This window comes from Lissotriton vulgaris, unplaced genomic scaffold, assembly GCF_964263255.1.
Source record: "Lissotriton vulgaris unplaced genomic scaffold, aLisVul1.2 SCAFFOLD_1266, whole genome shotgun sequence".
In the NCBI taxonomy this organism is placed as follows: Eukaryota; Metazoa; Chordata; class Amphibia; order Caudata; family Salamandridae; genus Lissotriton; species Lissotriton vulgaris.
The window spans coordinates 144,034-159,137 of NW_028249470.1; the positions used below are offsets into that span (position 1 = coordinate 144,034).

At 45.0% G+C, this 15,104-nt stretch overlaps 1 protein-coding gene across 1 annotated transcript in view; it reads right to left on the reverse strand.

Moving 5' to 3' along the window:
* Positions 1 to 15,104, reverse strand: part of LOC147663565 (uncharacterized) — a 159,011-nt gene that overhangs the window by 40,340 nt on the left and 103,567 nt on the right. Inside the window, exon 5 of the mRNA XM_086950357.1 lies at positions 7,607 to 7,974. Within this exon, the coding sequence (XP_086806483.1) occupies positions 7,607 to 7,974 (368 nt within the window). The remainder of the gene's footprint in view (positions 1 to 7,606; positions 7,975 to 15,104) is intronic.

A 15,104-nucleotide genomic window follows, 5' to 3' on the forward strand; every position in this document is an offset into this window, starting at 1 on the left:
ATGCAAATTAGTCTGTTCCTGTCCCAGTGCATGATGGAAACAGGGCAAACCAAACTACCAAGCCAATTCTTACACTGGGAAGGAAACAAGCTTCCGGGGACCGGTTTCTGGCATTTCAGCCATCGTCGGCCCGGCTTGCTTGAATCCTGATGGTGCAATGAGCAAGGGACTCACATCTGAGTATACACTTCCACGCTTAGGGTGGACAAAATATTTAACAAGCCTTCCTGTCTCCTTGAGAGAAATCCCACCGTATCAAATTTTCAGGAAACTCCTAAAGGCTTTCCTGTACTAAAGGCTCCCTCCTCTCTGTTTCTTTCCTCGGATAGGGTCTGAGTAAGCGCCGAGATGCCTCAAGGTGATTCGAGCGCTATACAAGAGAGTATAACATAACATAAGATAACCTTTGCTTTAGGGGGCGGTTTGTACTGCCGCATTGGATCCAGTTAGATCAAAGCAGGTTTGGGCTGGGCTGCACCTAACACGGAAAAAGAGGATCAACGTTTTTGGGCTGAGTGGGTTTTGTAACTTCAGCTGGTAAACAATAATGTACTCAATAAAGGTGCAAACTCTTACAGAAAGGCCAGTCTGGGATTTGCGAGTCAAGGACATGTCCTGTAGCTTTCCTGCAGTTTGGGGTCAGTTTTCACTCTTTTCTAGGATAATACTTCTCCTGTTTTGTTAAGGGTCTTTTCAGCTTTCCATTCTGCGTAGGTTCCTTTGCCTTTTACTCTGATACTGAAGAAAACATTTTGAGCAACAAAGGGTGGGCCCATCCTCTTCTTTTATTCTTCTGAAGGCAATGCTGGGATTCAGTCTGAAAATGGAATATTTTTACAGCCTCCATCATGTTGGGTAAATTTAAGGATAGTAGATAAGCATTTTTAATTCTTCTCTCAAGTCATTGTAGAACATGGCTACGGCAGCTTCATCAATCCATCCCGTCTCTGCCTTTGATTGATAACATTTGGTCATATTGGAAAGGATATCACGAGTTCCCTGCTTTAACATGAGCAAATTGGCATGAGCTGACTGCAATGTCTGTTTTTGGAATAAGATACTGAAGAATTGTCAAACGAAGTCTGAATAGTACCTTAATAATGGGCACTCTCCATTTATTTGAGGTGTGGCCCCAGCGAATGCATCTTAGGACAAATTAGAGAGAACAAATGTAAATTTAGCTGGTTCTACTTGATATAGCTGAGGTTGACTGAGAAAATCCAGTTTGCACTGAGTGACAAAAGACTAAACTTTTCAAGGTTTGCCTGAAACTTTTCCAGGAAATGCCAAAACGATGAGGCCTATTAACTGGGGCGAACCGTGCCTGGGATATGAATCTATGGCGTTTCTTCAGCCACCATGACAGGGCTTTCAACCATCGCTGCAGATGGTTTCGGTACTAGAGTGTTAATCGCGAGCCACCTCCTATTCATCCTGAATCTTACTAATGGTTTGTGCCACAGCCTGAAGTGGATTAAGATCTGAATCCATGCCACTATGTGAGCCTGGAAAACTGTCAGGGATGAGGCAATTCCCAAGTGGGAGAGCCAGGCTCTGGACTCAGATGGAAGATGGAATCTCTACCAATTTCCCTTTTAGAACTTCTCAATACGCGGAAAGATAGTCCAATGTCCTGGATCAGTCCAGAAATGGAAATCAGGGAATAAGGATAAGAGAAGACAGGAGAGACTGGGTCTAGAGATAAGGTAAGAAGAGCAAGAGAAAAATCACACTAATAAGAGGTTGAGAGTTGCTCTACATGTCTGGACTGAACTTCATTAAAGATTACGGTAACCAGTCCTGAAGGCACTAGGAAATATTCAGAGGCCTGGAAGCTTCTGGCGGCCCTTCAGACAAAGCAGCAGCAGTGATGGGACCAAACGACAGGAGGTAAGACAACCAGGTAAAAGGGAAACATCAACCTGAAAAAGGAATAACAAAACAAAAGTGGAGGAAATGCAATATAGTGATCAACTAAGCGAGAGCAGGAGCATACAACAAGCAAACTGTTGGCAAGCACCATCTTGCTAGTTTGTAGCCTTGTTATAGGGACCAGGAGCTGCTGTGCTTTCTCTACTGGCCCTGACCTCGACTGGTCTGTTCTTGACCCTCTACCTGTGGGCCAGCCACCAACCCTTCAAGGTCTTTTGTGACTCTCTTGGACAGATACAAACTCTTTTCCAGCATGTTCCTACATGAAATCCTGGCAGCTGGATATACATTGAAGAAGAGAGGATTGAGGAGTCACCTGCCTGTGATGTGAATGGTGACGAGCAGAGCTGTGGAAGCATGACAATCGGGCCCAATTCTGCATGATTTGATCCAATCGAAGATCCCTGGACTCCTGCTGGTCTTCAGTGTCAAAGGCGTCTTAAAGGTCCAGTAGGTGTACTGTGCCATCGTCAAAGAGCTTTCCAACCCCAGCGCAGGAAACAACGACATCACCCCATCGCAAGACCTCTGCAACTCCCTGGCTTCATACTTCCACAACAAGATCGCGGACATACACAACAGCTTCAACAACCAACCAACGCACACCATGACCGAACAACCACCCCCCACCACCACCCTCCACGCCTGGACCCCGATCAGCACCGAAGACACCATCCGCACGATGAACTCCATCCACTCCGGATCACCGACCGACCCCTGCCCTCACCACGTCTTCAACAAAGCCGACGCTGTCATCGCACCCCACCTGCGAGACATCATCAACACATCCCTCGACACCACCATCTTCCCCGAGAGCTGGAAACACGCCGAACTCAGCGCCCTACTCAAGAAACCAACAGCGGACCCCACCGACCTCAAGAATTACCGCCCCATCTCGCTCCTCCCGTTTCCAGCCAAAGTCATCGAGAAGACCGTCAACAAGCAGATGGCCGCTTTCCTCGAGACGAACGGATCCCTTGACCCCTCACAGTCCGGCTTCCGAGCCAACCACAGCACCGAGACCGCCCTCATCGCCGCCACCGACGACATCCGAGCCCTGATGGACAATGGAGAAACAGCGGCCCTCATCCTCCTAGACCTCTCCGCGGTATTCGACACGGTCTGCCACCACACCCTAGTACGCGTCTCAGCAACGTCGGAATCCAGGACAAGGCGCTGGAGTGGATCACCTCCTTCCTCGACGGGAGAACACAGAGAGTCCGCCTACCACCGTACAAGTCAGAGGCCACCGAAGTCATCTGCGGCGTCCCCCAAGGATCATCTCTGAGCCCCACCCTCTTCAACGTCTACATGAGCCCCCTCGCGGCCATCGTACGCAAACACAACCTCAGCATAATCTCCTACGCCGACGACACCCAGCTGATCCTCTCCCTGACCAACGACCCCGCCGCCGCCAGAGCCAACCTGCACGAAGGGATGAAAGAGGTAGCCGAGTGGATGACGACCAGCCGCCTGAAACTGAACTCGGACAAGACGGAGGTCCTCATCCTGGGCTCCTCTCCCTCCGCCTGGGACGACTCCTGGTGGCCTCCCGCCCTGGGCACCGCACCCAAACCGACAGACCATGCACGCAACCTGGGCTTCATCCTGGACTCCTCCCTCTCCATGACCAGGCAAGTCAACAACGTCTCCTCGGCATGCTTCAACATCCTACGCATGCTACGGAAGATCTTCTGGTGGATCCCCACCGAGACCAGGAAGACCGTCACCCAGGCCCTCGTCACCAGCCGACTGGACTACGGCAACGCCCTCTACGCCGGGACCACCGCCAAGCTCCAGAAGAGACTCCAGCGGATCCAGAACGCCTCAGCCAGACTCATCCTCGACATCCCACGAACCAGCCACATCTCCGGACATCTGCGAGACCTTCACTGGCTCCCCGTCAACAAAAGAATCACCTTCCGCCTCCTCACCCACGCACACAAAGCCCTACACGACCAAGGCCCGAGCTACCTCAACAGCCGAGTCAACTTCTACGCTCCCAAACGCCACCTCCGATCAGCCAACCACGCCCTCGCCGCCGTCCCCCGCATCCGAAGAGCAACTACAGGAGGAAGGTCCTTCTCCCACCTGGCCGCCAAGACCTGGAACTCCCTCCCGACCGACCTGCGCCTGACCCAAGACCACCTCTCCTTCAGGAAGAAGCTGAAGACCTGGCTGTTCGAGCAGTAGCGGCTCCCCCCCCCCCCCCAGCGCCTTGAGACCCCACGGGTATGTAGCGCGCTTTATAAGTGTCACTGATTGATTGATTGATTGTGCCCCCTCCACCAGATCCTATGGTGTTCAGGAGATCATCCCACGTGGAAATGAATACTCACTTAGTACTTTTAACTGGGCTGAGCCCAATCTTTCTGCATGGGAGGAGTGTGGTTGTTCAATACACAGGAGACCTGTGCAAAGGGTCTTTGTCAATGAGTTTGCCTAGGAGCAATCCTTCAGATATTGATCTGTTATTTGCCTGGCCAGTCTGGTTAAGTTCCTGCTTCTTTAGTTGGGGTTAATGTGGTATGTTTTCATGCTGGTCTTTAACTCTCCAGTTGTAGAGATAAGTTAATAACCTCTTTGACCAGTATGGCACAGAGCGGTCTACCACAATGCTTTTGAATACATATGGAGGGTGGTCTGCCGGCTTTGCTGCTATCGTTATAAGTTTCTTTTGGTTTGATGTTATTAGTTAAATTTTGCTAGTTGAAGGAGCACTGTTAACATGGTTAGCAGTAGAGCGTGTTTCAAGCCAGCTAAGCTACTGTTTGCCTTTGGAACTCAGAGGCTCTTTTAAGAAGCTCAAATGTGGACATGTAGCACGTGAAATGCAATGAGAGTAGTGAGTTCTCTTGCTTTTATGATGGGTGTTGTGTATATTTTGTGGAGCTGTTATAGCTGGTTGTCTTTCATAGCTTCTGGTTTAGGTTCTAAGTAGATTTACAGGTGAGTTGAAGAGGTTGTTGCTGAGTTGTTATATCAGGAGCTGTTATGTTGAAGGCAAGTAATTGCAATTTATAAAATTATTTTGGGAACATTGCTGGGTCCAGAGGCACACTAGCAGTGAGTTCTTCTTCGAAGGAGTTTTACGCTTACGTTCTTCCTGGTGCAGCGTCATCTCCTAGCCATATGATGAAGACAAGATCAGGGTTGGGGTCAGCTAGCTGGTCAAGAGGCGGACTAGCAGTGGATTCTTCTTCGAAGGAGTTTTAGGTTGAAGTTATTCCTGGTGCAGCGTCATCTCCTAGCCATATGATGAAGCAAAGATCAAGGTTGTGGTCAGCTAGCTGGTCATGCTAAAGATCAGGCATTGATTAGCTTGAATGATAGTTTATCAATAGTTTGCCCTGCCTCTGATGTATTCACTTGTTGGTTACATGATGCCGATAGGAGTTTTTAATGGGGAAGCAGGACACTGTTATGAAATGGCATTAAATTAAACTCTGCAGCTGGTGTTATTGAAGAAGGTGTGGGTGACTTCTCTGATGATTCCTCTGGTGATTCTTCTGGCTGATGTAACAAGTGGAAAGGAAGTTATAGATTCCCTTGTTTCCCTTGGCATCATACTTTAAAGACACCCTAGGATCTAGCACGTTAGTTGAGGAAAGGTTAGTAGACCCAAGATGTGTTCTGTTGGCTGCTGTGGCTGTAATGGCAGCAGTGGAAGGACTGTTGTTTCCTCATGTCTGGTTGAAAGACTTGAATAAGAAGGTGTCTCAAAATCTAGCCCATTCGGTGAGCAGGAGTCAGCAGATTGCTTTAGTGAGTGGACGCACGGCTGACTACACTGGACCTCACCGTGTGCCATGAGGCAGAGACTAAACCTGAACCTCTGTATGTTGTACCAAGCCTGGACTCAAACTTATCTATTGCTGTGATAGTACATCTCACTTTTTTACTTCATCTTTCTCCACAAACACTGCAATATTTACAAATGGATGGTTTTCTAGGAAAACAATGATATGTCTGTTAGAATCATGATGTATTGCTTAATTAAGGACTAAATTAATATATTTTTGTTCTGATCAGTATTTACTAATGATCAGTAAGCTTCAACAATACAGTTGTAGTAGCCAGTCCTTGTGCATTATACATGAATATAGAACCCACTGCTGTAGATTGTAAGGATACTACAAGTCATTATGGAGTTTGTAACCATTTAGAGGAGGTGGGCCAAAAGAAAAGGAGAGGGTATTTTATTCTTTTTACTGCATCGTTACACACCCCCTTCCCACAAACTGCTTCAATGAATACTGTCTCGCTCTTTTGTATGAGAGAGATTGTATGGTTGCGGACATGAAGAATTAATATTGTGAAATGTACCCATCTGAAACAGTATTTTGTTGTACAAAGATATTAGAATCGGATTAATGTAAGTCAGATTTTAAAAAAACACTATTGTCCAGAATGTATATAAACCCACTGAGAGATCCCATCTTTTCTGCAAAGACTCCAGGGTGCAAAAAAAAACATTTTGACATAAATATCTCTTTTCTGCTGATCACTGTTCATTTTAGAAAAACAGATCATAAGAACAACAAGCCAGTTCTTTTCACAGTTTAATCTACACATGCAATGCTACTCTGAGATCTGCATTTCACCCTAGCTGCCAGCTCTGGCAAGAAGCATTATAACATCACTCATCTGTGATAACTTATTACATTTGAGCAGCAACACCACATGCTTATTGCAGGTAACCAGAGACATCACAAATTAACTAAAATAAGGGTTTTATGTTCTTATGTGTGCATGTATGTATAATATGCCACTTCTATAGTGTAAACCACCCTGAAAGGCAGGTGCTGTTCAGGTTGTATATTGGAATATCATTAGTAAAAGAACATATGACAGAAATATAGTGTCTAACTTTCTTTTACAAACATATTGTCCTATTTTCTGCAGACATTGTATTATTACCACTGCTGGGTGTTAGCTTTGTAAAGTATATTTAGGACACAATATTTCTGCAAGGTTAGATTTTGGTTACAGTATTCTGAGATCATAGAGCTGGTTGTTATAGTTTTGTAGATGATACAGATGGATGTGAGAGGGTGAAGACTTGAACAACAGTTCTTATATTGCTATCTGGCAGGAATGGTTTAACTTTCCTCAGTAGATAGAGATTGCAATGTGCCCCTTGGGAGAGTAAGGCTGGTGTCCAACATGGACCTAGGTGAATGGGTATTGGGTGAAAGGGGTTTCGAACCCATGTTCTTGCCACTGAGCAAAGTTTGGATCTGGAAAATAGCATGAATTATGTTTGTGGTGGGGGTTATGCTTCAGGTCTGAGCTGGATACTGGGTCTGAATAAATTGTCAGAGGCCTTGGATGTCTGGAGCAAAGGACACTTTCATGTTGACCTGTGTGTCATTGGCAGTTTGGTGAACTGTGGTGCTGAGACTGGTGAGTGGTTCCATGTAGGGTTTGAACATATGGGGGACAGCATGAAACTGAGAGGGGGGGGGGGGTCTGCACGTAAGAGGAAGCTTCTGTGACATGGAGGTCCCCTTGTAAATAGATACCTGCAGCCACACCAACATCTGCTTCTACATGTAGGAATATATTATTATGTGTATTTATATCCAAGTTAAGCTACTTAATAATGAAGGACTGTGTTATTTCACAGTTATTTGGTGTATTCATGGAGAAATGCATTTGTCTGACGTCTCACCCGTTCTTCAGCAGACTGTAGGATTCTTCGTCTGGAGTCAAGGATGGGGAGGAGTTACAGTTTTCGGTATGTATCTGGAGGTTGTCATCATCAGACTCCACCTTAAATTCGACGTATATCCTCCCATGAAGGTCAATCTCATGAGGAAACACTGTGATTGGCTCATTGAAGGCGCTGCTCTGGTAGAAACTCATCGAGACGTTGTGATGCCCAAGCGCCACCTTGGAGGTGACCATGGGGTGGAACTGAAGGATCAAGGTCTCGTTATCCACCATCTCACACCTCAGCGGTACCTCAATCCTGTGCACGGCGGTATTCGGGACGCTGCCATAGACTGTATTCACATACGCTGTTTTACCATCTTCAGACTTAAAGAAGAAACAAATGCAAGCGGTGAGCAGAGCCATTCAAGGAGCTTTCAGAGAGACAATAAAATGGTACAATTTATCCATGGCTGGAACGTGGAGTATAACCGGTCCCTTTGAACTTCAAGAAATGGTGGAGCCAATCAAGAGGTTGGTTCTGGATTTGGTTTGTCACATCAGTCTCTAACAGACTGCTTTGTCTGAGGACTTCGAAGCAGTCCTGGTAGTGCGAATCACAGAATTAGGTTTGACACTTTCCTGTAGAGAAAGCAGTGCCCTTTCCAGCATCTCAGTATCTCTGAAACACAGGAATTTTAAAGGGGAGGCATTCCCAGCATTTTAGGCCTCTGTATGTACCACGATTTGTGTCCTTCATAAGTCTTTCTTCCAAGACTCCACAGAGGAGAGTCCTCTTTATGTATATCCAAAGTACAAAGTCCTGTTTAGTAAAACACAATGCGGGCCACAGAGGTCTTTCAGTGGCGGAACAAAACATGAGGGGCCCCTGCAAGAAATTCTGAAGGGGCCCCTCACACCCACATCAATAGGGGCTGAGGAGGCCCCCTCCAGTATGGATAAGCCTGGGGACTCCCCGCAATGTTGGGGCTGCGGGGCCTTTGTTACTCTCCTGTGGCTTCAGGCCTTCCATAAACCTCAATTTTGCTTGTGCAGAATTCATTCAATTACCTTATAACTTCTAGTGGGTCACTTTTTTTCTTTCATTGAGACCCAATTAATGTGTTGTGTTTTTAGATCGTGCCTAGGCAGCACTTGCGCTGTCTCTTTGAGATATGCTGTATTCAGGATATAAGCATAGAGCTCCACCCACATACCGCCCATCTTTTTAATTGCCTCCTGTCATTGTCCTTTGTAAATGGTGGCTTTTCATTAGTCAATAGGCTTATTAGTAGTCCCAACTTTATACCGCCTTTTCTCTTCTACAAACCTCCCATGAGGACACCCCCTGTTATATGTGTTGTTACTCTGTATTTTTTATTTACAGCATCGGAGCACAATTTTCTTAAATGGCTTTTGCATTAAATAAATATTTAGAAACAAAAAGCTTGCAGCCGCCATTCTTTTCAATTTGTTTACTTTTGTTACACTTGCGGCACTCGTGCTTGAACTTTAACATCGTAAGCTAAAGCGTGGGGGCTGTGATTGCTTCAAAAGTAAAGAAATTGAAAAAAAATGTGTTGGTCTTTTCTTTACTTTTGAAGCAATTGCAGCTCCCGCACTGTAGCTTAAAATGTTTAAAGCTAAAGTGTGAGTGCCGCAATTGATTTGCAATTACTAAAAGTTTGAGCTATTGGTGTTGCATTATTATTAGCAACGTCAATAGCTCAAACTTTCAGTAATACAAGACTTATTGCATTGCAAATGCTTGTGTATTTTGCTTTTGAAGTTGGGTGGTGTAAATACAATCACCTGCCCCATTGGTTACGCTTAGGCCGTAGGAGCCTGCAGCCGCAGTGGAACAGGCTGACCCACGTGAAGTGCCCTATTGTTTACTTTCAACAGTTGGGGATAATCAGCTTGTTGCCGTCTTTTGTTTCCATGATTACAGAACTAGTGGCCACTGTGATGGCGATGGCCATTTTGGAATGCGTGCCTTTTATCTAAATAGAACCTCTGAGCATATTTCTACTACAAGTATGTTGTTGTTAGTATTAGAAGGGGAGCATTTTCTCATCTTTAAGTACAATAATGCTAATAATAATTTGTAGAATATTCTATAAAATTTCAAATATAAATAGCAGCCGCACGCCCTTTACTTAGTGACTGGAAATATGTATAATGATGTGTTTTTCAGACCTACATGTTTGCTTTACGTTTTTGAAACCCTCCACTCTTCTGTAATTCATGATAGCCGCCTCGTTAGTGTACGGCCGCCTAGTTGCAGTATGCTCATGCTCATTGCGGGTTGTCCGCCTGTCCTTATTGATCCTTGCTCTTCCATACAGAGCAGTGCCCGGAGTGTGGTTCTCTGCTGCTGCTAGGAGGAGTACTACGGATGTGACTGGTAAGGCCAGGAACCGAGGGGCATATTAACAAGGAGATGCGTTTATTATAGCAAACCACGCTTAGCGCGATTTACTCTATCGTTGGATTACATCGCTGTGTTAGCGACGTATTAACAACGTTTTGCTAACAGTCGATGTAATTCCAGCAATAGAGGGCGATTCACAGGAATAGCACATGAAATCCAGCGATGATTTCACAGTACTAATGTACAGTTTGCTAATAGGCAGGTGTGGACTCAACCTGACAATCCACCTCCCATTGTCAAGATGGCTAAGTCAGGTTTTAATCAGGCGTTAAATACCAGCGATAAGCACGGTTAGCGCAACTTTTATCATCGCTTCGCGGGTCTACTGCATGGCTTGCTAATATTGCAAAGCCGTGTTAGCGAGCATTCCCATGTTGTTTAGCTCAGGAAAGCCTACTTTGCATGTCATTAGCGATATTGATCGCTGACATGCAAAGTCACAAGGAAAAACGCGCTAACTCTTGTTAGAGTGTCATTGGTGATATTGAGATTAAAGAATCGCCTCTTTTTCGCCGCTATGTGCCGAAAAAGCCGCGATGTATCTCTTGATAATATGCCCCAGAGCCTTTAGTACTCTGAACCGAGGGCAGCAGAGTAGTTTAGGTGGGTACAGGGACCTTAGGGGACAGGGTGGAAAGGGGCATTAGAGTCATGTTCACAGAAGTATGTAGGGGCTATGCATAACTCTATTAGCTTCATACCCGGCCTCCCAAAATGAGCCTCCGTCACCGGTGCCAATAAACCTTTGCTCGCTTTCCACCAGTCCATGCTCCTGGCCCTCTCTCTTCACTATTCCTTCTCCCAGTTCTCCTGTCTTTCTGTAGCCAACCAACTCCCCACCTTGATGTCTTTTTAGCTGTCTCTCCTCTCTCGATGCACTCATTGCTTTCGCCCATCTTTTTACCCCTGCTCTTCTCTCTCTATTTCCCACTCTCCGCCCATACTACATTCCCCCATACGCAATGCCGACCCTTTCCCTCTTCTGTAACCTTTCATCTCTTCCTTTATGAAATCTCATCATGGTAGTCAGGTTTACTTTTATTCACAACCAAACACATTAGCGCCACTTTACAAAGTTTGCCAGTGAAGCGCTACTTTTGTTTTCCCTACTTTCTTTGAAGAACAGTGTTCACTTCTCCTGCTCTGCTGCTGCCCCTCCCCCTCTCTCTTTCTTTCTCTTCCTCTTATTCCCTCTCTTTGACTCTGCCTTGCTCCTCCTCACTTGCTAAAAACCATAAAATTGGAAAACGTTTAATATGATCCTTATCAGCGGTTTTCGTTATTTTAGTTTATAAAATGTGTACCACAGCTCTGTGTCCAGGGATGTGGTCTTTTTAACCCATACTAATTACTTTTTGTAAAGATAAGAGCAATCTGCAATCAAACAGGTCCCTTCTGGCCCTGTAGTCATGTTCTTAACTTTTCAGGCAAAAACACTCAAATATTTTTGAATAATAAGTGTGATAGTATTACAGTAACTATCTTGTTCCTGCTTACATTTCACATGCTTTACTTAATCTTGCATTTGTTGTTACTTTTTTTTTCTAGCCAGCACATTACTCTTATCTCCTCTCCCTCATAACCTATGTCCTATTTTCTGGTTACCAGTGGAGCGAGGGCATACAAATGGCATCAGCGCTCTGTAAATATCATCACTCCACTGCATACAAAAAAAATAAAAACATTGTCATTTTCAAAGCCAAGAGCTCTAACTTTCACAAATGCAAAACCAATTGCATTGTAAATACTTGTTTATACGCCCCCTCCACTCCACTTCAAACCAAAACACATGGGGAAAAACATTGTAATTTACCATGCCAATAGCTCTAACTCTTGCAAATGCGAGACCTATTGCATTGCAAATGCTTGTTTGTACATACTGTGGAGAGAGTGGATTGGCTCCTATCTGAGATTGCAGTACACACTTACTGGGTCATATTGCTAATATTTGCACCGCAGGGTTTCTCCACATTGGTCCCTTTATTAGTTAGGTCTCGACTGAGACAGCACGACAATCTATTATTTAAAAAATTAAAATGCTAAAAAGGGGTTTAACCTGTCATTACTTCATTGTCACCTTTATTTTCTTCCTTTCCGTTGGAGAGCGTCTCTGTGCATGTTGGTCTTCCTTTCTCTCTGCGGGTTGTTTTTATTTCTGGAGCTTGGACCGTTCAATTTCTAGATGAGAGTTTCTTCCACACGGCTTGCACTTGGATTGTGAGCGTGTATTGTTTCTTGCCATGTTCTTTTTACACGCTCCTACGCTGCTCTGGCTTGTGCTTTTTTGCTGCTTTTTCTACCTTCATTTTTGCTAAATTGTCTTGGGGTCACTACCCCATTTCTTTCCCCAATTTTCAAATCTTCGCTTTCCAGTGAACTGCTTTTCTTCGGTCAGTCTTTTCCGAGATGCGTAACAAAACAATTGATTACATTTTAATAAAGTCACATGTTGCAGCATTCACTAAGGTGTTAGAATGGAAATGTGTTTCTGCTTTAATTATGCATTAATCATGTAAAGTTAGCATTCCTGGCGCCATTTTATGTTTGGCCACCATTTGAGTCATGATCGAAACTAATGTCTGTTTCTCCGAGACACCGATTTCTGGTGAGTTTAATGTTTCCAAGGTTGAGCCTTGCTTTGCTAATGAATGTAATGTAATGCAAATTGAATACAGTGTTCTTGTTAGTGCATACCTTTCCCACCAGATAGAGGCCTCTCTCCCACTAGTCTAGAGGTGGGCTCGTCAGGATGACCTTCACATGGAGATGGTGTGTGCCTTATCCTTCTGTACTCCTTTGTTCAGCTGCACCTGCTCGGAAAGTTCCATGGTGGGCGTGCCTTTATTGGTTCAGAATCAGACATAATGTATCTCTAAGTCTGCTAATGTCAGTCCCCTCAACAGCACTCCTAGGCGATTGGGCAGACTGGGTTCTGCTCAAGTGTATCTGAATAAACATGGATTGGTTTGTATTCTCTACAGTCTGACCGACTCCTGATTTGGTACGGAAGACTGTGTGGTGGTCGGGAGTGACCCGGGTGACTCTAATCAGGTTGCTTCTTTCAAACGGCAAGTCTGTTTATGGCTCCAACTCGTTTTGGTCACATTATTCATTAATATAATTATCAATATTATTATTATTATGATTTGCACTGCGCATCAAATCATCCCCAGAGGTATCTCTTGGCGTCCTTGGAGGCACACTACTGGTAGCTTATGACAGGATGGCAATTAGAACAACCAGGTTTTTAACAGCTTCTTAAACTGCCCCAGAGTTGAGCGGGCTCGTATCTCATCTGGTAGTCTGTTCCAATGAAAGGGGGCAAGATGAGAGAATGCATGCCCCCCATTTAACTTTGCTACTTTTGCGGGGCCAGACCAATTTCCGATTGCTCGATCTAAATTGACGTACAGGAACATATGGGATTAGCTTCTTCCTTAGGTACACCGGATCGGTCCCCTGCAGTGCTTTAAACACTATGGTTGAGAGCTTAAACACTGCTCTCTTCCTAATAGGCAGCCAGTGCAGTTGTTGCAAGAGAGGTAGTGACGGAGTGCGGACTGGTTTGTTGAGTGCCAGCCACGAAGCCATGTTTTGGACAGCCTGTAGCCTAGATGCAAGATCTTCACTAATTCCTACTAGTAATAGATTGCCGTAATCTAATCTACTGACTAGATGTGCCTGTATTAAGGTCTTTCTGGCCTCCAGGGGGATCCACTGGAAAATGTTCCTCTGCATCCGCATTATTCCAAAGCACATTCAGTGTAATGCTGCCATCCCACCCAATTTGGGAAAACTGACGTAAATTATATTTCTAAATATTACCAACTGGTGATGTTGGTGCTTGTCTAAAAGAAAGTGTATGGCTGCTGTTAGCAGTTCAAAGGTTGTGTATATTTATAACACAACATACAATTCTCATACCATAATATGCTATACAATAACAGGCCATGGTGTACCATACCATACCATAGCATACCATACCATTGCATACGACAGGTCATGCCATACCATGCCATACCATATTTATTTATTTGTGTCTTTTATATAGCGCGCAGCTACCCCAACGGGGTGTCCCGGCGCTTGTGCTTAAAGTACTAAATCCTGTCAGGGGACGCAGTTAGCAGAAGAGAAACGTTTTGAGCGCTTTGCGGAACGGAAGTTCCTCCTGGATCTTACGCAGGGAAATGGGAAGTTTGTTCCACTGAGAGGAGGCACAGAACGAGCTTTTTTAAATCTGGGAGAGACCAGTAAAAATGTGGAATTAGAACGGAGACTTCTGACGTTGCTGTAGGGACAGAGGCATGATAATAGATAGGCAGATTCATGTACTTTTGTGGCCCGATAGGCCAAAGTCAGAGCTTTAAACTCGGCCCTTTTGTGGACAGGCAACCAGTGTAATTTACGATGATAAGGTGTTATATGTTCTCGGAGAGAGATGCCACAAACTAGCCGAACAGCGGCATTTTGAACTATTTGCAACCTATGGCACAGGCTTGTGGTTAATCCAAGGTAGAGACCATTGGCATAGTCCAGATGAGATGTAATTAATGCCTGGACTATTGTTTTTCTAGTATTGCTAGGTAAATAGTTAATGAATTTTTTGATCATCCTGATTTTAGAAAAACAGGCGGCGGAGACTGAGTGAACTTGGCTCTGGAAGGAGAGACTAGTGTCCCATCTCACCCCAAGGTTTCTTACTGATTCCGTAGGAGAGGGGGCAAGGCTCCGATCCGCCGGCCACCAGAGGTTCGAGTCCAGAGGGGAGGATTGATGAAAAAAAAGAACCTCGGTCTTTCCTGCGTTCAATCTCAGGAAGTTGTTGTCCATCCACCGAGCTATGTCTCGGAGACAGGATCAAATGTGGTTAGGGTGGAATCGTTGTATTAGAGCAGAAGCAGAATGTCGTCTGCGTAAAATGTAATCTTAATTCCTATCTGGGAGATTAACTCGGCCAGGGGAGAAAAATAAACATTAAATAAAAGAGGACTCAATGAGGAGCCCTGGGACACCCCCCATTTGAGTGGGCGGCTAGTGGAGGTGTAAGGTGGAGTAGACACTTGTTGTGTGCGATTGGACAGAA